The sequence below is a fragment of the Schistocerca cancellata genome, chromosome 2 (genome assembly GCF_023864275.1).
Source record: "Schistocerca cancellata isolate TAMUIC-IGC-003103 chromosome 2, iqSchCanc2.1, whole genome shotgun sequence".
Classification (NCBI taxonomy): Eukaryota; Metazoa; Arthropoda; class Insecta; order Orthoptera; family Acrididae; genus Schistocerca; species Schistocerca cancellata.
Window position 1 is genome coordinate 1116850950 of NC_064627.1, and position 26145 is coordinate 1116877094.

Sequence of the window (26145 nt, forward strand, 5' to 3'; positions counted from 1 at the left end):
TTTTGCCAGATTAACTTCATCTATTGGAGATGGACAGAAAATTTGATCCACAAGGAGATGTTCAGCCTGTGGTATTTATACAGGATGAATCACCTACAACTTGCACCACAAATATTGCAGAAATGGAAAGTGCTGTTGATGTGTGGGTTTCACAGAATGTATTGGTAGTCAGAGCATGTATTGGTATCCAATAAACAGATTGTAATCATACTTATAAAGGGTGCATTTTGTGCAAAAGTATACTTTTTTAAATGGACCAATGCCTATTGACATTAACAAACTAAAAGTAGGGTAAATTACAATGTCAGGGGTGTTTGTTGCAGGATTGTAGTGCAAGACATTTACGACATATCATATTTTGAAAAATTGCCTCACTTTGTGCCATTCAACCTGTATAGTTCCTAGGTACAATGTTATGTTTCCATACAGTGTGCTTGTGTGTTCCTTGAATGCACTGTGACTTGCTAGTCAGTCTGTGACAGTCCAAGCAGTAGGTACTGAGTGGACGTTGGCTTTACCAATGCAGTTCGTTCTTGCACAGTGTATGTGACAAGATATCCCAATAGATGTCAACCACCTCGGAAATTATTTATCAAGCTCTTCAGTTATGAGAAAGTGATAGTGTAACACATACACAATGTAACAGAAGGAAACAAGCGGTGACAGAAGACTGAGAAATTAAGTTCTTGCTGCTATTGCAGTTGATCCACAAGTTAGCTCCTGCACAATCGCACACAGAAGTGGCAAGAGTCAGGGAAGTGCCCTATGCATTCTCCATTGACATAGGTTCCATCCCTACCACATCTCTCTCCATCAAGAGGTGCATGGAAACAATAACAAGAATCATGTTAACTTCTGTATGTAAGCATTAAGACAGGATGCTTCTGATGTAACATGTATCTTGTTTAATGATGAAGCCACATTTACCAATTATGGCCAGGTAATACGCCAAAAAATGCACTATTGATCTGTTGACAACCCCATTGGCTTCGTCAGGTGGGACATCGGCATCCATGGAGTGCACACATGTTGTGTGAGATAGTGAAGCGTCAGATCATGGGCCACATTTCATAGATGGAACACTGAATGCGCACAAGTGTAACAGCCTCCTAACAGACCATCTTCCATGGATGCTAGAAGATGTTCCTCTGCAGACTAGGAGGAACCTATGGTACCAACACATTGGCTGTCAAGCCCATAGTGCACAAAGTATTACAGGATGTCTTCACAAATTGTTTCCAAATTGCTGGATTTGACACAGAGAACCTGTACTTGACTGGTTCATTCCCCGGATATGATGCCAGAAGACTTTTTTCTGTGGGGAAACTTGACACATGCTGTCAAATGCCGTCAACAAGGACATACCAACTACACCCGACAATATGCAATGATTTATTACTGCAGCCTGCTTGGACATCTCCACTGAAATGTTAGTATATGTGCAGCAGTCGTTCCATACCAGCCTGTAAGCATGTATTGCTGCTGGTGGTGGTTCATTCTGAACACAACCTGTGATGCTCAATTGTCCCATAACTCATCAGAATCCACATAACTAGTGTATGCAGTTGTGCTGTTCCTTAGTGTGTGTTACCACAGATATTGTAAAAGTGTCAGTGTGGGAACTTTTCAAAATATGGTGTCCTGTAAACGACTTGCACTATAATCTAGCAACAACCACTACTGATATTCTAGTTTACCCTGCTTTTAGTTTATTAATGCCAATAGCTGCTGTTCCACTTAAAAAAGTGTATGCTTGCACAAAAATACATTTTCTAAAAAGTATTATAGCAATCTGTTTATTAGCTAACAACATATGCCCCTGATTACCAACCCAATCTCTGAAAAGCACAAATCAACAACACTTTCCATTTCTGCAATATTTGCAGAGCAAGTTCACTCGGTGCTTGAGCACAGGATTTGTTTGCCAGAAGAGTGCATAGAAATAGAAAAAATCAGACTACAGAAACAACACCTGGCAGGAGAGGCACAAGGATGGGCAGTCAAGGTGCTGGTCAGATGCGATACATTTGATGAATTCATGATAAGGTTTTGATCCAATTACTAGTCTACGGAGAAGCAAAGAGAGAAATGAATGGATTTTATAGATGCTTCAGAGTATAAAAGGAACTTTAGATAGGCCATGTAAGAATGTTGTGAAAGAAGTTATTATCTGTTGTCTATGTAAGAAGTTCCCAAGGAAGTACCGAAGTACGTGAGCATTACTGACTGCAACGCACAGCAATTTTTGAGCTGTGTAAATGAAGTCAATGGCTGGTATGGGTGAGTGCATGTTGAGTTCCAAGAGAAAGTGGAATACTGAGGAATGTTACACCTAATTATGAATACAGGATGCGAGCTACCACTACAAATCACGGACATGGTGCTAGAGGTAGAGGTAGAATTGGTCTCCACCAAAATAGTAGGTCTTGCTCAGCAAATGGCAAGCAGGCTCAGAAAAAGGTGGCCCTGATGCAGAAACAAGGAGACAACAGGGTTTGAATCATGAAAGCTAAAGGTATGGCACGGCTTACACAGGTAGGTGGATGGGATAAACCTTGTACCTGAGTCACAAAGACAGGCAGACTGCAAAATAATATGTATCAGTATGCATGAGAAAAAGCTAATAAATACAAGCATAGAAAATTTAATTCAGTAGGAAGACATTTGGACAGTTGGGCTTGACAAAGTGGAAAGACGGAATATAAGGGAGACTGAAGCACATACGACAATGGATGTTGTGAACAATGAAAGGCAAATGCACCCAGGAGGAAGTTCTGCAGAACAGGAGGGTGGAGGTAAGCTGTGTACCACTGCAGACGATTTAGTGGAGAACTGAGGTGGAGAACTGAGAAGGAGAAAAGGGAGCAGAGAAGAAAGTGAAAAGGAGAAATAAGATAGACGATTCAAATTTAGGATGAGTATATAACTGTTATGATGTTTCAAGTATTGATAAGTATGGTAGTGAGTTGGAAGAGGGATCTGACATTGAGGATGACAAAAAGGATTTAGAGAGTAGGGTCATAGTCCATAAGCTTGCAACACATCCAGAGCAGAAGAGCTTTCGAGACAGATAACTGGTAATGATGAAAGTAGGTTCAACAATATGCAACAAATATATATATATACAACCAATGGGAGATAATAATACAAATAAATATGACTGCCAGGGAGTGGAAGGATGTAGAATTAGTGAGCTATATGTCTATACAGAAAGGGAGAAAAAAGTAGCCAGCAGCTGAGGAGAAATGAATACCCAGGTGAGGAGTCCAGAAATGGGACAGAAAGTTGGACGTTATTTCGTAAGGGAAGAGAACTAACTAAAAGTTAACTAACTAAACCACACTGTCTAAGATGTTACTTACTGTATGTTTCTGCTTCAGTCTAGACGGGTTACTTTTCTTCCAATGTTGTTTGCAAACATTGTTACTTCTTTGGTGACAATACTCAATAAATGTGTGAAGATGGCCTTGTAAGCCGAAAACCGTTTAACACAATAAAAGTAATATTGTAGAACAAAAGCAAACTGGTGCTTTTCATTTATTATAATGTTGTTCTACCAAGAACTGATGGAAGGTTCTGTTAACATGATGAGTAAAAGTTTATTCATTAGTAACTAACAGAGAAATGGTGACCAGCCACATGGTAGTAAATAGTATGGAATAAAACAGTTCGCAAAAGCAGTGTGGGTTAGAAGAAAGAGAGAACGACTGAAGAGAATTTCTTGGAAGAGGAAGTAAATTCAGAAAATATAAGGATGGGGGAATATTTCATCAAAGTGAAGATTTTTAACAGTGTAGAAAACGGACAACTGATACTGGAAAAGAAGTAAGTTCCATTTCTGAGTGTATGTATTAATAGATTAGGGAACAGGATAAAATTGTGTAAATATCTGTGATTGGAGTAAAGACAGTGGAAGCCACTGACAAACTGAGTAAACCTATTAAGAAAAAACTACATGTGGTTTTTTATATACAGCACATGTTGCCGAAACAAGAACTTTTGTCATCCCTGAGTGAACATCTGATTTTTTGTATAAATTGCTTAACTAAATAATGCATAGAAATTAACAAAAATGGAAAGACCTGGGTGGAATAAAACATAAAATATGGGAAAGGTGACCATTCAGCTACAAGGGTTGGAAAAAAATATGGAAACATCATGAGAAACACTTGTTCGAACATGAATGCAAATGCCAGCCAGCCTGCAAGTTGTGCTGTTGTATCTGACCATGAAGGGCAACTGTGCAATGTCCTCTATATGTTGCAAGTGTCGATCATTGTCAGAACAGTGTTTTCTGTGCTTGTGAGAACATGATGTTGGAACTATGTGAATTTTAACTTGGGCAACTTGTTGGTGTTCATATTGCTGGTGCTTCCTTAACCAACATAGCTGAAGTACTTGGTGTTTCAAGAGACACTGTATTGAAGATTTATACTGCGTACAGGGAAAGTGGAAGAACATCGCTACGTCACAACATGGACAAAAGTGTGTCCTGAGTAATCATGACAGATGGTCACTGAAAAGAAAAGTGATGAAAATAAGGTGACACAAGCTGCAAAAAGTCACTGCAGAATCTAGCACTCACAAATCGTGCCAGCACCAAAACAACACTAAAGGAGCTCCAGAAATTGCAGGGTGAGCTGGAATTCCAAAACCATTCAACACTGGTGCAAGTACCCACAACATGAAAATGTGCTGAAGTCACAAAAATCTGGGATTATGGAGTAACGGAAGGAAGTCATTTAGCAGGATGACTTGTTTCACGCTGTTTCCAACTTCTGGTTGGATTTTGTATCTTCAAAGAAAAAAAAAAAAAAAAGTTATTGCTTTCAGATCTAGGAGCCAATTCCCAGCAAAATAGCAACAAATGATAAGAAAATACAAAGAGTAAACTAGTGCCATATCGTAGGAAATACTATCAAACTTATGACAGAAAAGGAGATACAAAAGAAAGCTAAAAAATTTAATTGTGTTAACAGAACAATGTGTAAAACATTCAGAACTGAAGTAAGACACAAAATGCTACCAAAGTTCCACAAAACAATGTCAGTGCAGACTATGACATTTGGGAGTGAATCACTGCCTATAACAAAAATAAATGAATAAAGAATAAAAGCACTGCACACTGTAGATATGACTACTCAGTAGTGTAGCTTGGTGCACACTGACAGGAGGTTGGTTGCTGACATCAGTGAAGATCAGAGAGCGAAAAGGTTAAATGAGCGGACTAAGGAATGCAGGAATGACTGAATGGACAATGTCACAAGAATGGAAGATGACAGGATACATGAAATAATTATGAATTATTGCCCAGTGGGCATAATGTCTTTAGGAAGACTGAGGAAAACATGGAAAGATCAATAATTTCAATAAAGAGGAGATGTAACAGATAAATGCCTGATACATTCTAAAAATATGATTTTTTTAAAAGTAACAGTGATGTAATAACTTTTGAAGTTAAATATAAGATCCTGGTCCAGTGTAAGAGGTGTCCTGAAAGCATTAATCTGGTCAGGTTAAATAAATAAATAATTACAATATTTACATACACTATCATAAATATAAAAATAATTATCTAAGTACATACTCTTTCTATGATAAAGTACAATATTCAGTAAAGCTGAACTTGGACGGAGAGTCACTGAGTCAAAGACGAGATCTGCAAGCTAAATCAGTGAGTGAGCCAAGAGCACAGACAGCAGGGTGATTCCAAAGTTGCTTTGTAAGCTATTCAATTCAATAGAGATCGGACAGCAATCGAGATAGGCTGCTGCGAGGCATCAGCCGACGATTGGGTCAACAGCACACTCCGAGTGTGTCAAAAGATAAGAAGTAACAATTCATTTAGTATGTAAACATTATTGAGCTTCTTAAATTTTAGGCTTTCTCTTCAGATCAAGAGCAAAAATGTACAGTGTAAACAATAACTGTTTACTATGTACTACAGTAGTGTAGAGGAAGTCCAGATGAAGAATTAGCTAAAAAAAACACTAAATTAAGGAGCGTGCACACTGCACAAAGTCTTCAGTATTCTCTTGTTCTCTTCATGCTAACTATTAGTCCTAGAGAAAAAAATGAATAGCATCTTTCATAGGAAATTTAATGTAGTTGAATTTTGTACTAGGGTACATTTTTGTTAAATGTCACAATTTTTAGTTTTTCAAGGAAAACATAAAAGTGACATACAAATTACATTAAATATCCTACAAAGAAGGTTTTCCCCCCTCTAGGATTAATAGTGCGTGTGAACAGAACGAGAATTACTGAAAATCCTACATGAAATGCATGTGCTGTAGCTTAGGTAATTTTCATAGTCCAGTATGAATTTGTTTCCCATTTTATAGACTACAAGTGCTCTGCATCAAACCTTTTCTTATCAACTTCCTCAACAACACCGTGGTACTTTGTAAACAGTTATCATTTACAGCCAGTATAAGGTGCAAAGCATTTCCTGTATTAACGCACTGTTCTGAAGAATTTAGCTTTCTTCATTTTCGGTTCTTTTCACTGCTAAGAAAAGCTGCACTCCCTAGGAAGATACACAAATCCATATATGTAAATGATCAATAGCACATTTTTTTGTGGCCTGGGAAATGTTTCCTTCAGCATGTGGCGCATAGGGTGCTGTTGAAGAAGCCTGCTACAGAATCTTTGTTCTGGTCACTAATATCACCACAGAGAGAGAGTTAGGATCAAATGGGCTAACGCTATTTTTTTCCAAGTCTCCGACGGATTACACCTTACAAGGGAACCTCCCCATCGCACCCCCCTCAGATTTAGTTGTAAGTTGGCACAGTGGATAGGCCTTGAAAAACTGAACACAGATCAATCGAGAAAACAAGAAGAAGTTGTGTGGAACAATGAAAAAAATAAGCAAAATATACAAACTGAGTAGTCCATGCCAAGATAGGCAACTTCAAGGATAATTTGATCTCAGGAGCGCCGTGGTCCCATGGTTAGCGTGAGCAGCTGCGGAATGAGAGGTCCTTGGTTCAAGTCTTCCTTCGAGCGTAAAATTTTATTTTTTTATTTTCAGACAATTATCAAAGTTCAGGCACTCACACATAATCAACTTCGCTCTCCAAAATTCCAGGACATGTTCAGATTTGCTTGGACATATGCAGGATTTGACGATCTACACACGGCAAAATTTGAAAACGTCAGAAACATATGTTTTGACAGAGCACAGGGAAAAGTGTGCAACAGTGAAACTGTTGGATTCATTTGTTGCAGTTTATGTGACAAACTCTTATGTTTTCATCACTTTTTTGGGAGTAATTCTCACATCCACAAGAAAACCTAAATCGGGCAATGTAGAAGAATCTTTTTACCCATTCGCCAAGTGTACAAGTTAGGTGGGTCGAAAACATATTCCTGTCATGTGACGCACATGCCCTCACCAGTGTCGTATAGAATATATCAGACGTGTTTTCCTGTGGAGGAATCGGTTGACCTATGACCTTGCGATCAAATGTTTTCGGTTCCCATTGGAGAGGCACGACCTTTCGTCTACTAATCGCACGGTTTTGCGGTGCGGTCGCAAAACACAGACACTGAACTTATTACAGTGAACAGAGACGTCAATGAACGAATGGACAGATCATAACTTTGCGAAAATAAAGAAAAACTTTTCACTTGAGGGGAGACTTAACCAAGGAACTCTCGTTCCGCAGCTGCTCACGCTAACCACGGGACCATGGCACTCATGAGTTCAGATTATCCTTAATGTTGCCTATTTTCGCATGAACTACTCAGTTTGTATATTTTGCTTATTTTTCATAGTTCCACACAACTTCTTCCTGTTTTCTCGATTGATCTGTGTTCAGTTTTTCAAGGCCTATCCACTGTGCCAACTTATAACTAAATCTGAGGGGGGTGCGATGGGGAGATTCCCTTGTTAGAAGGACCTGGCACTTCGGATCAGTTCAGGAGTGGATCACCCATCCCTGACAACAGCAGTGTCCAGCTGATGGGAAAAGAAAACCAGGAAAAAAGAGGCAGAAGGAATGTAGGGGGCAGCAGGAAGAGTAAGGAACAGGAAGGGGGGGGGAGGGGGGGGGGGCAGGCAAGAGCAAAGGTTGTCCAGGAGGCACTGTGTGTGATGGGGCACCAGTACTGCTGCCAACCTGTCTCATTCCACATGCCATATCAGAATCTTGACACATTTGGGACAACAACAGGGGAAGAACAGACACACAGGAAAAGGAGAAACAGAATGGCACAAAAGACCAGACAAAAGACAGGGAAACAGAGGAGGTGGGAACCTGGCTGCATGGAAGCAAGGCCGGAGATCTCCTAAACCTAAGCCAATGCTAACCAAGGGACTCCCAATTCCACAAGGAATTCCACCCCCCCCCCCCCCAAACCCCCCCTCTCCCCCTCCTCCCATAACTTTCCATGGTAAGTCTTCACAGTGGACCAAAATGTATTCATTAATAAAGCAGGCAAAGTACAGAAATACTCTGCACCAAGCAGATTAAATTAAAGCCCTTTTCCTGCACGCGCGCACGCGCCCCCCCCCCCCCCCCCCCCCCCCACACACACACACACGCACACACGCTCTTCCTACCCAAAACATAATGAAAAGTAATCTTGGTTTACAATTTCAAAATACAATTCTCTTGATAGTTGATCTCATTCAACATGAACATGTCATTTGAAATATTTGCGCAGACAACTGATCATGTACAAGGTTACAGAGCTTTATGGCATCAACTCAATGTTATTCTCGAAGTGCTTCAGAAATGTGTTATAATTTTGCTCCTTTTTGTAAATCTGGTTAATATACCAGTGTCTATATCTCCCATGGTTTGATAACTGAACTGCAATTAATATTGGGTTCACGTGTTTTATTGTGATTATGTCCCATATGATTTGAGCACTTTTTCACCTTCACATTTCTATGAAAATACATGGGGGAAACACACACACACACACACACACACACACACACACACACACACACACACACACACACACCATGAAATACTCCTATCCTGTGATATGTAATTTCTTTATTTTTTTTTTAATGCTGAAGCATATTAGCCTGAATCTTCCACGGAGATTATTTTTGAGAGGCCCCCTGTGTCCTTGAGATTTATGTTGAAACTTGTCAAAATCAGTAGGATGTAGGATCTAGCATCACCTTTTAAATATTATACAAAATATGAGACTGGAACAGGAATTTTAATAAACAAAATTTGTCCTTGGAGATGTCAACACAAAATTACCTTGTTGGCCTAAACCACTGAGTAGTTTTGGTGTGATGATTTACGTAATAAAGCCAACCGTCGGAAGTTCTTCGCTCTTCCCATCCCTCGGGGAGGTCCTCAGGGCAACTGAGGTCTCCCAGAGGATCCACAACAGCATTGTGGCCACCACCTGCGACACCACTGTGGCCATCACGGGAGAGCAAAGAAACTACAATTTGACCTTTCACTGGATCGGGACTGTCTAAGCTTAACTTGCACAAATCCAAGCGCTGATCTGCAAAAATTATACAACACAAACATATAACTGACAATATTTAATGACATAGTAGCATAAAGTCAGTCAAGAGTTTTAGCCCATATATTACTTCGTAAAGTAGGTTCTCAGCATCTTACATTGTACTACCACTGTGATAACTATTATAACGTGCAAGTTTTCAAAGTGAGTTTCTGCCTTTCAACGTACAATTTGAGAACTTTCAGTTGAAAATTACTTATGATGGTTAGATCTCAACTACATTACCACGACACTACAGAAATGAGATTACCTACTTTACTGTTGAACTATTTGTCATGGTGTATTAGTGTAGGACTTTTCCTCAACCTTAAATTGTGGCCTTACACAGTGACAATTTATCGTAATTGATAAATGTGAGAAGCAGTCGACATGAGGTTTATTACACTTGCGACTGCCCTCTTCAGAAAAAGGAGGGAGTCTACATACTGTAATATTTTGAGCAATGGAAGGACTGATTGCAGTACTGCTCATCCACTGGAACTAAATAGATCTATTGAGAAGAAACTTTTGATGAAATATTATTAAAATGAAATGACAAATAGTTCTTTAATAATGCAAGTAGTCTTATTTCTGTAAGTTAAGACAGTTTTTAGTTTTAATTCATTATTAAGTACAAATATATCTTCAGTAGATCAAAAGGGTGTGAACATAGTCCGACAAGAATTATAAGAACATATATTCATATATTTCATCATTAAAAGTTTGCTTAGTGACTAGTTCAATAGAATGGTGTGCAGTCTGTGCAAACCCTAACATAATTTTGTGAAGATCCTACTGAGCAAACGGAGCAATTTTCTTATTACTTCTCACCTCAATCCTTCCCAATTCACTGAGGTTTTATAAATATGTACTAATTTAACCAAATTATATTGACATATACTGACCAGATGTACAGCTACACTCCTTCTACAAGTTAACGATTGCAAGCTTAAAGAACCTACTTTCCTTTTGTTGCACCTTTTGTGGAAGGACGTTTTAAGTGTTAAAAGGTGCCATCAACACAAATTCTTCAAGATAGTTAACTACCTCAATTTGGCGATCACAGGGAAGTACACTGACCACAACTTCACCTTCTGGATGATACGTAAATCTACTACAACTCTGAATTTCTTTTAAAAAACAAGTCTCCCAAGACTCATATAATGTTTCCAACAGTATATTTTAGGTGAACAATGATGACCAAAGCATTAGCATTTTGATAAATTGATAGTACATGTTACACATACCTCCATATACTTTGATGATACACAATTATATAACCAGTACTTTCAGAAGGCACAATGTGTAGTACATGAAAACGTTTATATGACACACTAACCAGCTTTCAGAACTAAAAAGGTCTTTCTTGGAAAGGAGGGAGGACTGGTTGGGAGAGGGCAGGTCACCTAGATACCAGGGTGACAGGGATTCACCTGTAGTGAGGATAAGGGTCGCTTAATAAGGCTGTTTATGGACGATGTGTAAATAGGAATTTTGCCCCACCAGAGAATTGCACTGAAATGCAGGGAGAATTTCACTTCGTGCAAGACCTTTTTTCCTCTATATCCCACAAACACCACAGAAGTTATTCCCTGATGTCTTAACATGTCCTACCACCCTCTCCTTTCTTCTTGTCAGTATCTTCCACATGCCCCTTTCTTCACCAGTTCTGCTTATAATCACTTAATTCAGTTTCTTATTAGTCCACCTAATTTTCAACATTCTTCTACATTGAAGCACCAATGTCCTAAAACTTGATATGTCTCCACTACAGTGAGTGGATCGACATTAAAATAAAGTTCTGGTTCCGGATGAACGGTACGACACTGTCAGAAGTGTCCAACACATGCCTTTGCGGCCGAAAACTGGAAGCAGTGGGCTAGAGCCCATGACTGTGCCTTGTGGATGGCACCCTGTAGGTGCCACTCAGCAACACCGGTACTGGTGGAGCAGTACGAAATGCAGAAGTTGTATTCATACAGAGAGGGTGAGACAGACAGCCCCACAGCTGCTGCTAGACCATTAATGGCTACTAAAAATAGACACACACTCAATACAGAGCCCTGTGGGACCCCATTCTCCTCAATATGGGGCGAACTATGGGATGCACCAACTTGGACACGGAAAGTAGGAAGTGACAGGAAATTCTGGATAAAAATCGGGAGCGGGCCTCGGTGACCCCACTCGTATAATGTGGCAAGGATATGATGTTGCCAGGTGGTGTCATTGGTGTCATGTGCTTTTTGTAAATCAAAAAAGACGGAAACCAGGTGTTGGCATCTGGAAAAGGCTGTTCGGATGGCAGACTCAAGGGACACAAGATTATCAGTGGTAGAGCAACCCAGGCAGAAACCGCGCTGGCACGGAGCCAATAGGCCACATGACTCCAGTACGCAACCCAACCACTGACACACCATACATTCCAGCAGCTTACAACGAACGTTGGCGAGGCTGATGGGCCGATAGCTATCCACATCAAGTGGGTTTTTGTCGTGTTTGAGCACTGATATGATGGTGCTCTCCCACCAGTGCAATGGAAAGACGCCATCACACCAGATTTGGTTGAAGGTGACAAGGAGATGTCACTTGTAGTCAGACAAGACATGTTTAATCATCTGACTGTGGATCCGAACTGGCCCAGGAGATGTGTTGGGGCAATGTGCAAGGGCACTGATAAGCTCCCACTCTGTAAATGGGGCATTGTAGGATTCATTGTGGCTTGTAATGAACGAGAGAACTTTCCCTTCCCTCTGTCATTTGAGAGTGCGAAAGGCTGGGGGCGTAATTCTCTGACACAGAGGCTCGAGCATAGTGCTCAGCAATCGTGTTTGCATCGATAGATAACACATCATTTATGTTAACACCAGGAACACCTGTTGGGGTCTGGTATCCAAAAACTTGTTTGATCTTTGCCCAGACTTGGGAAGGTGACGTATGGCACCCAATGGTCGAGACATACCTCTCCCAACACTCCTGTTTCAGTCATTTGATAAGTTGGCGAAACAGGCACGGAGCCGTTTACAGGCTATGAGGTGCTCTAAGGAAGGGTGCCACTTATAGCGCTGTAGAGCTCGTCAATGCTCCTTAATTGCCTCAGCGACTTCTGGTGACCACCAAGGGACTGTCTTTTGACGGGGGCACTCTAATGAACAAGGTAACGCGTTTTCCGTCACAGAAACGATCGTTGTAGTTACGTGCTCAACCACAAAATCGATGTTATCATGTGGGGCAGATTCAACGGTGACAGCAGAGGTGACGGCTTCCCAGTCCACCTTGTTTAAAGTCAATCTGAGCAGGCGTCCGTGGGCCTGACGCCAGGGCAGTGATAGGAAGATGGGGAAGTGGTCACTACCACATAGGTCATCATGTTCTCTCCAGTGGATAGATGGGAGAAGTCCTGGGCTGCAAATTGATAAATCAATGGCCAAGTAACTACCTCGAGCCACACTGAATGTCTGGCAGCCCCAGTATTTAAGAGCCAGAGGTCGAACTGAAACAGCAAAGTTTCTACATCTCTGCCTTGGCCAGTAAGCACTGTGCCACCCCACAAGGGGTTAAGGTATTAAAATCTCCCAAAAGTAGGAAAGGTTTAGGGAACTGATCAATTAGTGCAGCCAATGCATTCAGGGGTACTGCACCATCTGGAGGAAGATATACATTACAGATAGTTATTTCCTGTGTCATCCTTATCCTGACAGCCACAGCTTCAAGAGGGGTTTGAAGGGGCCCAGGTTCACTGCACATTGAGTTCAGGACATAGACACAAACTCCACCTGACACACTATTGCTATGGTTCCTGTAATATCCCTTGTAGCCATGGAGGGCAAGGGTCCGCATTGCCAGGAATTAGGTTTCCTGGAGAGTAGTGCAGAAAGCAGGTGTAAAGCTTAACAGTTGCTGTAGCTCAGCTAGGTGGTGGAAAAACCCGCTGCAATTCCACTGGAGGATGACGTTATGCCACCTGGTATGACGGTTGTTGCTGGGAATCCTGATGCCCCAGGAAGATGGCATCTACTCCTTGGCAAATGTGGGGAGTTTACAGCTCAGGCATTAACAGTGCAATCCCAATGTTGTCAAGAGGCGACAGGTGGGAATGCCTCGGGCCTATTCTAACCCCTGGACCCACAGGGGGATGTTACAGAGGGGCTCCAGGAACATCCTTCTGAGTTTAAACACTTACGCTGGCCACCAAACTCCTCCAATATGAACATTATTGAGCATATAGGGGACGTCTTGCAATGTGCTGTTCAGAAGAGATCCCCACCACATCGTACTCTTACAGATTTATGGACAGTTTTGCAGGATTCATGGTGTCAATTCCCTCCAGCACTACTTCAGACATTAGTCGAGTCCATGCCACATCATGCTGCACCACTTCTGCATGCTCGCGGGGGCCTTACAAGATACTAGGCCAGTTTACCAGTTTCTTTAGCTCTTCAATGTGTATCCCAGCTCAAACTCTCTGATTCACTTCCTTTCTAGTTTTTCCACAGTCCATGATTCACTACCATACAATGCTGTGCTCCAAACATACGGCCAAAATTTCTTTCTTCAGATTATTGTTGATGTCTGATACTGGCAGACTTCTATATCTACATCTTCATCTACACTGATACTCTGCAAATCACATTTAACCCTTTAACTGCTCTGGACGTGTTAACGCACGCGCCTTTGTACCTGTCCCTGTTGTGTGCTCTGACCATGTTTACGCATGCCACTGTCGTCCTACCTGGTATTCTGAACGTGTCTACACGTACACACATTCAAAGTACCAGGCAGGACTGATGGCGCGCGTAAACACGTTCAGAGCACACAGGGACAGGCACAAAGGCGCGTGCATTAACACGCCCACAGCAGTTAAAGGGTTAAGTGCCCAATAGATGGTTCATCAAATCACCTTCACAATTCTGTATTATTCCAATCTCGTATAGTACATGGAAAGAACAAACACATATCTTTCTGTAGGAGTTCTGATTTCCTTTATTTTATTATGGTGATCATTTCTCCCTATGTAGGTTGGTGTCGACAAAATATTTTCACATTCGGAGGTGAAAGTTGGTGATCAGAATTTCGTAAGACCATTCTCCTGCAACGAGAAATACCTTTGTTTTAATGATGTCAGCCCCAAATCCTGTATCGTTTCAGTGACACTCTCTTCCCTATTTCGCGATAATACAAAATGTGCTGCCCTTCTTTGAACTTTTTCAATGTACTCTGCCAATCCTATCTGGTAAGGATCCCACACTGCACAGCAGTATTCTAAAATAGGACGAACAAGCGTAGTGTAGGCAGTCTCCTTAGTGGGTCTGTTACATTTTCTATGTGTCCTGCCAATAAAACACAGTCTTTGGTTAGCCTTCCCCAGAACAAGTTCTGTGTGTTCCTTCTAATTTAAGTTGTTCGTGATTCTAATTCCTAGGTATTTAGTTGAATTTACGGCCTTTAGATTTGACTGATGTATCGTGTAACTGAAGTTCAACAGATTCCTTTTAGCACTCGTGTGGATGACCTCACACTTTTTATTGTTTAGGATCAATTGCCAATTTTTGCACCATACAGATATCTTTTCTAAATCTGTTTTGCAATTTGTTCTGATCTTCTGATGACTTTATTCATTGATAAATGACAGCATCATCTGCAAACAACCTAAGACAACTGCTCAGATTGTCTCCCAAATCGTTTACTGTAGATAAGGAACAGCAAAGGACCTATAACACTACCTTGGGAAATGACAAATCATTTCTGATTAAGTGTGACGTCTCTGACAGGAAATCATGAATCCAGTCACATAACTGAGACTATATTCCATAAGCACACAGTTTCACTACAAGCTGCTAGTGTGGCACCGTGTCAAAAGCCTTCCAGGAATCCAGAAATATGGAATCAATCTGAAATATCTTGTCAATAGCACTCAACACTTCTTGTGAGTAAAGAGCTGGTTGTATATCACAAGAATGATGTTTTCTAAATCCATGTTGACTGTGTGTCAGTAGACAGTTTTCTTCAAGGTAATTCATAATGTTCGAACACAATATATGTTCCAAAATCCTGCTGCATATCAATGTTAACGATATGGGCCTCTACTTAAGTGGATTACTCCTACTATCTTTCCTGAATATTGGTGCAACCTGTGCAACTTCCCAGTCTTTGGGTATGGATCTTTCGTCGAGCGAACGGTTGTATATGATTTTTAAGTATGGAGCTAATGCATCAGCATACTGTGAAAGGAACCTAATTAGTATACAGCCTCGACCAGGAGACTTGCTTTTATTAAGTGATTTAAGTTGCTTCACTGCTCCAAGGATATTTACTTCTACGTTACTCATGTTGGCAGCTGTTCTCGATTCAAATTCTGGAACATTTACTTTGTCTTCTTTTGTAAAGGCATTTCGGAAGGCTGTGTTTAGCAACTCTGCTTTGGCAGCATTGTCTTCAAAAGTATCTCCATTGCTATCGCGCAGAAAAGGCATTGTTTGTTTCTTGCCGCTAACGTATTTCACATAGGATCAGAATCTCTCTGGATTTTCTGCCAGATTTAGAGTCAAAGTTTCATTGCGTAAAATATTATAAGGATCTTGCATTCAAGTCTGCACTAAATTTCAAGCTTCTGTAGAATATCACCATTCTTGGGGATTTTGCGTCTGTTAAAATTTGGCATGTTTGTTTCGTCGTTTCTCTTGGTTAGAAATGTCCTCTTTGCCTGTGGAAGCCTGCTTTTTGTGTCGCCCTCACTTTTTCTGACATGTCATTTTGTTTCACAGTAGCAGAATTCCTTTACTTTGTCTACTTCATTACTTTCATCTTCCTTCAGTTCACTCTCGATCCATAGTCTTTACTCATTAGACTGTTCTCTCCATTCGACATGTCCTCGGGACATTACCAGGCATGATTAATAGAGGACACACAAAAATCCAAAGAAGAACAGCACATTTCATTTTTGTTATGGTGAGAAGTTTTATAATTTCCTCATATTTCATGTAACTGGCAACACACTACGTGGCATTCCAAAATTGCAGTACCAGTATTCATTTCTTATGAATATTAATAAACACTAACTGCAAATAACTGTTGTGCTCTGATTAGCTTAAAGCAAATTATTGCTTACTTGCCATTTATTTGTGACAAACAGAATGCTGGTTGCATTGCTGCCCATCAAGTGTTTCTGTGAAGTAATCAGTAACAAAAATTGTGCATGTTACAGTGTTAAGCATATATGAATGTGCACTGTGGGGAGAGTGTTAACGGCAATATGAAATATAACACTTAACAGTCATTGGTGTCATTCTGGCATATCTGTTTATGCCATTGGGTAATGTGTGGATACCTATTCCAAGGATTATAACATTGGATTTGTTTATAAGTAACTTTTCTGCTACCAGTCACGATTTTCTTTTGTTCATATTTTACAAACCATGTTTCAGGAAATGATTTCCATTTTCAAGTGTGTCTTCTCTTTGTGCTATGCCATTTTTGCGTAATCTTTTCAATGTGTGAGGTTCTGCTTAGCTTTGTTGAATTTACTGCAATATATAAAATAGGTGCAATTTTTAGTAAGTTATCGGTTTTTATATGTAGTTCTTGACAAAATTTGGGAGAACTTCTACTTACAGTTTGCTTATGGTCAATTCATGCAGAGTCTTACACATGTTAAACATCACACACAACATTCTGTTCACATTACACATTGAGAATAACTTATATGAACAAACAGTAACAAAGATGTTTATAGAGGTAGTTGATAGAAAGATGTTACATGTCTTCACCAGGGTACGATATGCTTTTGTAAAGAAGGCATATTTTTTAACTATGTAGATCATAATTTTCTTGCATCTGTTTTACAATGGTGTTTATTTCTATTAGGACTACATTTATTGAAGTATAGAGTTGAAGCATTTGAAGAAATTCACCGATTCACTTTCAAGTTTTTCACTTAACATTTTGCCTTCATATTTTTTGTAATGTGAATATATCGCCAGTCCTTCTAACAAATCCATTTTGTGCCCTTTATTTAGTCAATGGAGTTCTTTTGACGTTTTGATCTACTTTTTCAAATGGTTGTCCTGTATTATGTGTATGTGTAGCTATTGCTGATATTGTGGGTGTGTTTTGTGTGTGTAGGCTTTAATGTGCTCTGTGCACCTAGTGTTGAAATTTTGCCCACTTCGTCCAAGGTAGAACATTGAACATTCCTGGCATGTTGCTTTGTATATTCCAGAGTCTGGGTAGAAGTCATAAAGTGTAATCATATTATGTATTAATTTTTTCTGTAGTTTTTTGATGTACAAAACCCAACTTTTACTCTGTGATTTTTGAAGATATTTGCAGTCTTCTTTGATATATTGCCAATGTATGGGATGCTAGATGTATATTTATTTTTGTCTTTTTCTTCTGTGGTGTACTTTGTGTTAGGGTGTTTCTTCACTTTGTGTAGGAATGTGTCAACCATGAAAGCAGTATAATTATTAGCAACTGCCACCTGTTTCACTATATTTATTCTTGTTTCACTTTTTCTCATCAAAGGTATTTTAGTTGCCCTATGTAGCATTAATCTGTATGCGCCCAGCTTATGGATATTCGAGTGACATGAGGTTGCGGGGATTGTTATGTCGGTCACTGTATTGAGAAAGAAATTTAGATCTAAATATACAACAACAAAAAATAGAAAAACCTAAAATCCATACATAATAAACTGAAAAACAACCAATCCGTAGTCACAAATTCAGACAAAAGCAGTACATCAGTTATTGTAAAAGAAAAGAAGTACACAGACAAAACAAATGAATTCTTTGATGCTAATAATATTCAATATAATAACAAAAAAGAACCAACAAAACAATTTAAAAGTAAAATTGAAGAGAAACTAAAGAACACACATTTCGTATTGACAGAACCTGAAAGGAAATATCTTACATGCACAAATCCAAAGGCATCACACTTAAAAGCACAGTCAAAGATAAAAAAAAGAGGTAATCCAATATGTCCCACAGTAAAGTCTATAAACAGCTCACCACACAAACTGCCAGAGAAACTGAATAACATACTGAGGAAAAATTATACATATGAAACAACATGTTCTATAAAAATAGTGGAAACTAGCTGAAGAACTAAAAGAAAAAAAAAAACTCCCCCAAAATGCTCAGTTCTTATCACTTGACATTATCAACCTTTACTCAAACACACCCATACAAGAAACTGTAACAGTAATCCAAAAGAACCTTATGAAACATAGAAAGCCTACACACACACAAATTATTGAATTTATAGCACTACTCCAGCCAACTTTAAGTTACAACTACTTTACCTTTAATGGAAACATTTATAAGCAACCAGATGGCCTAGCTATCGAATCAAGTTTATTAGGTACCATGAGCTATCATATATGCAAATCAGCTTTGAATGAAAGTTATTTAACAGCCAAGAACTCTGCCTAAAGAAAACTGAATTTTATAGCAGATATGTAGATGAAACACTACTGTTAGTGAAAGAGGATGCCAAAAACGTAACAGACATTCTGAATTGCTTCCATAATCCAAAAGGGAAAATTACGTGAATAGAACAAAACATGAATTACAGGAAACAATAACACATGCACATTAAAAATTTATAGGAAAAATACACTGACCGACACCACAATCCCCGAAATCTCATATCACCCATATATCCATAAGCTGGGCGCATACAGATTAATGCTACATAGGGCAACTAAAATACCTTTGATGAGAAAAAGAGAAACAAGAATAAATATAGTGAAACAGGTGGCAGTTGCTAATAATTATACTGCTTTCATGGTTGACACAGTCCTACACAAAGTGAAGAAACACCCTAACACAAAGTACACCACAGAAGAAAAAGACAAAAATAAGTATATGTCTAGCATCCCATACATTGGCAATATATCAAAGAAGACTGCAAATATTTTCAAAAATCACAAAGAAAAATGTTGTGTTTTCTGCATCAAATAAACTACAGAAAAAACTAATACATAATATAAAGTGTAATCATGACTTCTGCTCAGACTCTGGAATATACAAAGCAACATGCCAGGAATGCTCCTTGTTCTACCTTGGACGAAGCGGCCAAAATTTCAACACTAGGTGTGCAGAGCACATTGAAGCCTACGCACACAACACACCCAAAATATCAGCAATAGCTACACATACACAGGACAACCATTTGGAAAACTAGATCAAAACAACTCCATCGACTAAATAAAGGGCATAAAATGGATTTGTTATAAGAACTGGAGATATATTCACATTACAGAAAATATGAAGACTAATGTTAAATGAAAAACTTTGAAGTGACTCAGTGAATTTCTTCAGATGCTTCGACAACATACTCAAATAAAAGTAGTAAAACACAGAAATAAGTACCATTGTGAAACAGATGTAAGCAAAGTATAATCCACATTGTTACAATAAATACCTTCTGCACAAAAGCGTATCACATTTTGTAGAAGACCTGTAACATTGTCTCTGTCAACTACATCCAAAAACATCTTTGTTACTGTTTTTAAGTTGTGAGTAATGTTTAACATGTGAGACACACTGCACAAATGGACAACAAGAAGACCAAGTACAAGTTCTTCCAAATTTTGCCACTAACTACATATAAAAATCTATAACTAATTGAAAATTGCACATTTTTCAAACATTGCAGTAAAGACAACAAAACAAAGCAGAACCTTACATATTGAAAAATTACACAAAAATGGCATAGTACAAAGAGAACACACTTTGAAATGGGAATCATTTCCTGAAATGTGCCATGTAAAATATGAGTAAAAGAAAATCGTAATTGATTGATTAATAAAGAGGGTTTATACAACCAAACGGTGAGGTCATCAGTCCCACGATTCCGAAGTGAGTCACAGAAGAGAGAGGGTCTGCTAAAAGTGGACGGATCCAGGCAGGGAAGTCAAATTATAAAATAGGCCTAATGAACATTAAACACACACAATACAGGCATACAAGGTGAGGCCAAATCTAAAAACTGGAAAAAAAGGGGGGGTGGACGTGGGGTCACAGACTGAGAAGACTGTAAAAGAAGTCCCAACCTCAACCAACCTGCCCCTGCTCCAAGATAAAGTAGAACCTTATATCTGGAAATAAAAACTACTTTCATGGAGGAAACTGAGGACCAGTTCAACCATCTGTGGATCAACTGCTGATATTAAATTTAAGGAATCAGGAAGACTATACTTAACACAAAGGGCCTAAAGAAGGGGACATGTGAGATATCATCTGTCTGGCTCCACAACCACATTGTGGGGATGGGTCATTACGTACGAGGAAACAATGGGTGAGCCAGGTATGACCAGAGCAGTAGAGCTCCAGATGGAATTCCACTTTTGGGCAAAGAGAGATTTGACATAGATCCGCATATCTGCAGCTGGAATCATGAAAGGAAATGGGGGAGGGGGGTGTTAACTACCTGCTTCTCTTGCCAAACAGTCACCTAATTCATTCCTTGGGATACCCACATGACTTGGGACCCAGAGAAAGACAACTGAACAGGCGGCATGCTCAAGGGCAGAGAGAAGGTCATGGATAGCAGAGACCAAAGGGTGACCAGAGTGGCATTGGTCGATAGCCTGCAGGCTGCTCATGGAGTCTGAACAAATTAAAACACTGTGGAGGGAGGCCTGAGAAACAAAAAGGAGCGCCCTGTGAATGGCTAGAAGCTCTTCTGTTAACACACTACATGGTCCTGGCAATAAATGGTTTTCAAAGCCAGTAGGGGACATGAATGCGTATCCCACCTTATCAATTGTCTTTGGACCATCAGTGTAAAAGATTGTGACACCCTGGAACCCTGCAGGGATGGCACATACAAGGTGCCGGAAAACCATAGGAGTGACAGAGACCTTAGGATCCTAGACCCTGGAGCAGATCGGTCCAAATCCGTGATCTTGGCACCATCCAAGGGGTGGGTATGGGAAGAAAGACATGGGGTGCAGTCCAGTGAGTGGAGATGGAGATCCCGACAGAGGGAAGTGAGACGAATGCCAACCGGAAATCCCACCCATGGGCAGGTGTTAGGAGGGAGACATCCCTCATTGCCAAAGATCACAGGATACACAGGATGGTCAGGTAATTGGCAAATGGCGATTGCATAAGAAACAAGGAGTTGACTCCGTCAGATGTGTAGAGGGGGAATCCCCACTTCTGTGAGGAGACTATCAACAGGAATAGTGTGAAAGGCACCAATAGCCAGACACACCCCACAATGATGGACAGGGTCAAGGAGTTTTGAAGTGGAAGGAGCTGCTGAGGCATAAACCTGATTACCATAATCTAGTCCGGACAAAACTAGAGCATGGTAAAGATGGAGAAGAGTGGAATGGTCTGCACCCCAAGATATGTGGGCCAGGAGGCGGAGAGCATTAAGCTTCCACATACTTGCAGTCTTTAGGTGGCGAATGTGGGGCAGCCATGTTAGCTTGTTATCAAAAAATAAGGCCCAAGAAATGGGACTGTGCTACAAAATCGAGGAGCTGGTTGCCTAAATAATGTTCTGGATTGGGGTGTACTATGGGTCATTGACAAACATGCATAACCCACATTTTGGAGGGAGAAAATTGGAAGCCATGGGTGGAGGCCCACTGGATGCCGCCTTTGAGCTGGCGCTCAGCAGGTGCTATCGAGTGGGAGCTGCACCAGATGCAAAAATCATCAACGTACAATTCTGGGGTAACCAGAGGCCCGCCACAGGTCACAAGCCCATTGATGGCAATGAGGAAGTGTGTGACACTTAGCATAGAACCCTGTGGAATACCATTCTCCTGAATTTGAGGGTCACTGACTGAAGTGCCAACTCAAACCAGAAGAGCCGGTGAGATAAAAACTTGCGAATAAAAATCTGAAGGGGGCCATGGAGGCCCCAGTCATGGAGGGTAACTAAAATGTGAGGTGGCAAACCATGTCATACACCTTATGTAGGTCAAAGAAGACCATGACAAGGTGCTGGTGGTGAGTGAAAGCCTGTCGGATGGCAGATTTCAATCGGAGTAAATGGTCAGTTGGAGATAGTCCTGCCCTGAAGCCACACTGATATGGGAACAAAAGGCCCTGAGATTCGAGTACCCAACATAATCTGAAGCTGACCACCCTTTCGGGCAGTTTACAAAGTACATTCATCAGGCTAATTGGGTGGTAGCTGTGTAGAGTCTTAGGGTTTTGCCCGGGCTTAAGGACAAATGTGGTTGAAGACCCTGAGGAACTGTTGCCTCTGGGGCACATCCAAGTGTTGGATCATCTGGTTGCGGATGGAATGCGGGCCTGGGGCTGTGTCTCGTGAAGAGCGAAGAGCCTGTACCAATTCCCATTCAGTGAAGGGTGAATTACAATGTTCAACGTGGTGCGGGATGAAACAAAGGGTGGTCTGTTCAACTTTGCGTTTCTGACAGAGAAAAGTAGTATGGTAGGAAGAGGATGCCGTCGTAAAGTATGTTGTGAGGTGTTCTGCGAGGACCATGGATTAAAGCACAGAGCACCTTTGAGGATAACACCCTGGACAGTTGACTGTCACTGGCGGCCCAGAATACTACAGAGCTTGGACCAAACCTGCGGTGAAGAGGCGTATGTCCCCAGGAAGGAATCATAGTGCTCCCATCATTCATTTTTACTCCGCATAGTAAGGTATCGAGCCTTAGCACAGAGACACTTGAAATTGAGGAGATTGGTCTGTGAAGGGCGTCACTTAAATCGCTGCAGCGCCCGTCGGCGTAATGACATGTGCAGTGAACAGTAACAACAAAATAATGAGGCACACTGCTTAGCTAGAACGCACCAGTAGACCCCGGAGTAGGCCACTGAAAGCGTGGCAGAAACGTTGGTTTTTCTCCAGCAGCAGCAGTTTTATACATCATGACGCGGTACCACACCCAGAAAACCTTTATGTCAACTGACTCCGGCCACAGAAGCCTATGCAATTATCCAGAATGAGATATTCACTCTGCAGCGGAGTGAACGCTGATATGAAACTTCCTGGCAGATTAAAACTGTGTCCTCGACCGAGACTCGAACTCGGGACCTTTGCCTTTCGCGGGCAAATGCTCTACAATCTGAGCTACCGAAGCACGACTCACGCCCAGTACTCACAGCTTTACTTCTGCCAGTACCTCGTCTCCTACCTTCCAAACTTTACAGAAGCTCTCCTGCGAACCTTGCAGAACTAGCACTCCTGAAAGAAAGGATATTGCGGAGACATGGCTTAGCCACAGCCTGGGGGATGTTTCCAGAATGAGATTTTCATGTCTTCGCAATATCCTTTCTTTCAGGAGTGCTAGTTCTGCAAGGTTTGTAGGAGAGCTTCTGTAAAGTTTGGAAGGTAGGAGACGAGGTACTGGCAGAAGTAAAGCTGTGAGTACCGGGCGTGAGTCGTGCTTCGGTAGCTCAGATGGTAGAGCACTTGCCCGTGAAAGGAAAAGGTCCCGAGTTCGAGTCTCGGTCGGGCACACAGTTTTAATCTGCCAGGAAGTTTCCTATGCAATTATATTAGCAACCTGAATGGGGAGGAAACCTACAGCAACATCTGCAAACTGGAAATGTTCAGGAAGAAGAAAGGGAAACTTCTCAACAATCTTACCTACTTGAAGAGGTGTTGGGATCACGACAATGTACCTAAATGTCTTCAGTTTAACATCAACACTCACAAAGCGAGAAGCATCTACAGCCAAGCCCGTAAATCTCTATTGAAGGAGCGTATTCAGCAGGTGCGAAGAGAACTTGACTTCAACAACAAACAGTTGCTGCAAATACATCTTCTGCTACCATCTATATCATCACCTATCGACTGGAATAACGTCAACATAATCACTCACTTGCAAGAGTATGCAACAAGTCAAACTGCTGCTATTTGTCAGAAGGAATTTGAACAGAGCAAAGACGACACAGAACACTACACCTTGACTGGATACAGCTCTAACAGTGGTGAACCTTTCATCTAAGCCCATCAGCAACACAGCCACAGAAGCACTAGCTAAAGGGCTAAACTCTCCCATCACACCTGAGCGGCTTCCCATGGAAGAAATTATCAAATCCGTGGAAACAGCACTCCAGCACACAACTGCGATAGAAGCTGAGAAAATTAGGCAGGAAACCGTTCGAGTTCTACTACGTTCCAAGCCACCAAAACACAACCTTAGCCAAGAGGAAGTGGCAGCTATCAAGGAACTGAAGAACAATGACAAAATTGTGATATTAACAGCAGACAATGGCAATGCTACTGTCATCTTAGACATCGTGAAGTACGAAGACAAGATGAAAGAACTTTTAAATGATCCCATCCACACAGAACTAAGAGCGGACCATACAGTGGAGATAATTCGAAAGATGCAGGCCGCGACTAAGAACTCGAGAATTGATGCTTACACAGCCAAGGGTCTTATTCCCAGAGTACCAGTCTCTCATAGAATTTACAGGGTCCCAAAGATACATAAGGAAATTTATCCTTTGAGGCCAATAATGAATTAGATCAATTTGACTACTTACACTTTGGCAAAGTATCTAGCCAGCAAATTAAGACGTCTAGTTGGCAAGACAGATTCATGTGCAAAGAACTCGACGCACTTTATAGAATGTGTAAAGGGAGAAACAATTTTATTTCAGACATCATGGTCAGCTTTGACAAGAAGTCACTATTTATGAACGTACCAGTAGATGAAACTATCCGCATCCTTCAGGAGCATGTTCCGCCAGACATATGCGAGCTGGTTGAGTTGTGCCCGACTTCAACGTACTTCAATTGGCAAGGAAAATTCTACGAGCAGACAGATGGCGTAGCAATGGGGCCTTCCCTATCTCCGCTAGTAGCCAACATATTCATGGAAGCCTTTGAAGCAATGGCAATTGGTTCAGCTCCTTTGTGCCCACGTTGCTGGTTCAGATACGTGGACGACATGTTCACTATATGGCCTCATGGTGAAATGGAGCTACAAAAGTTTCACGAATATTTGAACAACATGCATGGGAAGATACAGTTCACACTCAAAGTAGAGAAGAATGGTGCAATTCCATTTCTAGATATTAAAGTATACAGGACAACGGAGGGCACACTGGGGCCCAGAGAATATTGCAAGCCTACACATACAGACATATCTACATGCCAAATCCTACCAGCACCCGGCACAGAAGAACTCAGTCATCCGTTATTTGGCAATCCGTGCGCAGTGCCTAAGTGATGCTCAAAACATAACACCTGAGTTTAAAAGGCTAAGCACAACGTTTACAGGCAATGACTACAGCCATGTCGATCCACACAGCCTTTTCAACGAATACAACAAGTAAGCAAGATAATCAAAAAATAGACAAACTGCAGTCAACAGTGCGCTTACCCTATGTGAAAAATGGTACTGACCGAATACGCGAACACCTTCGCTAGGTTGGGGTGCAGCCTGTCTTCTATAGTGGTAGCATGATCCAGGACACTCTAGGCTCCACTGAGGACAACGTGGATGCATTACACACTGCAGGCGTGTACAAGGTGGAATGTGAATGTGGAGAGGCATACATCGGCGAGACTGGCAGGCCAATAGCAACAAGCATTCAGGAACACGGGTGCTATATTTGTCTAGGGCAAGACAACAAATCTGCTTGGCAGAACATCAGCAAGACTGTGGAAAAGAAATAAAATTCAGTGAAGCCTATGTGTTGACCA

General features: G+C 41.0%; 1 protein-coding gene across 1 annotated transcript in view; it reads right to left on the bottom strand.

Moving 5' to 3' along the window:
- LOC126163152 (E3 ubiquitin-protein ligase SMURF1) overlaps nt 1-26145 on the bottom strand; it is a 205512-nt gene that overhangs the window by 129652 nt on the left and 49715 nt on the right. Inside the window, exon 5 of the mRNA XM_049920082.1 lies at nt 9231-9486. Coding sequence (XP_049776039.1) covers nt 9231-9486 — 256 coding nt within the window. The remainder of the gene's footprint in view (nt 1-9230; nt 9487-26145) is intronic.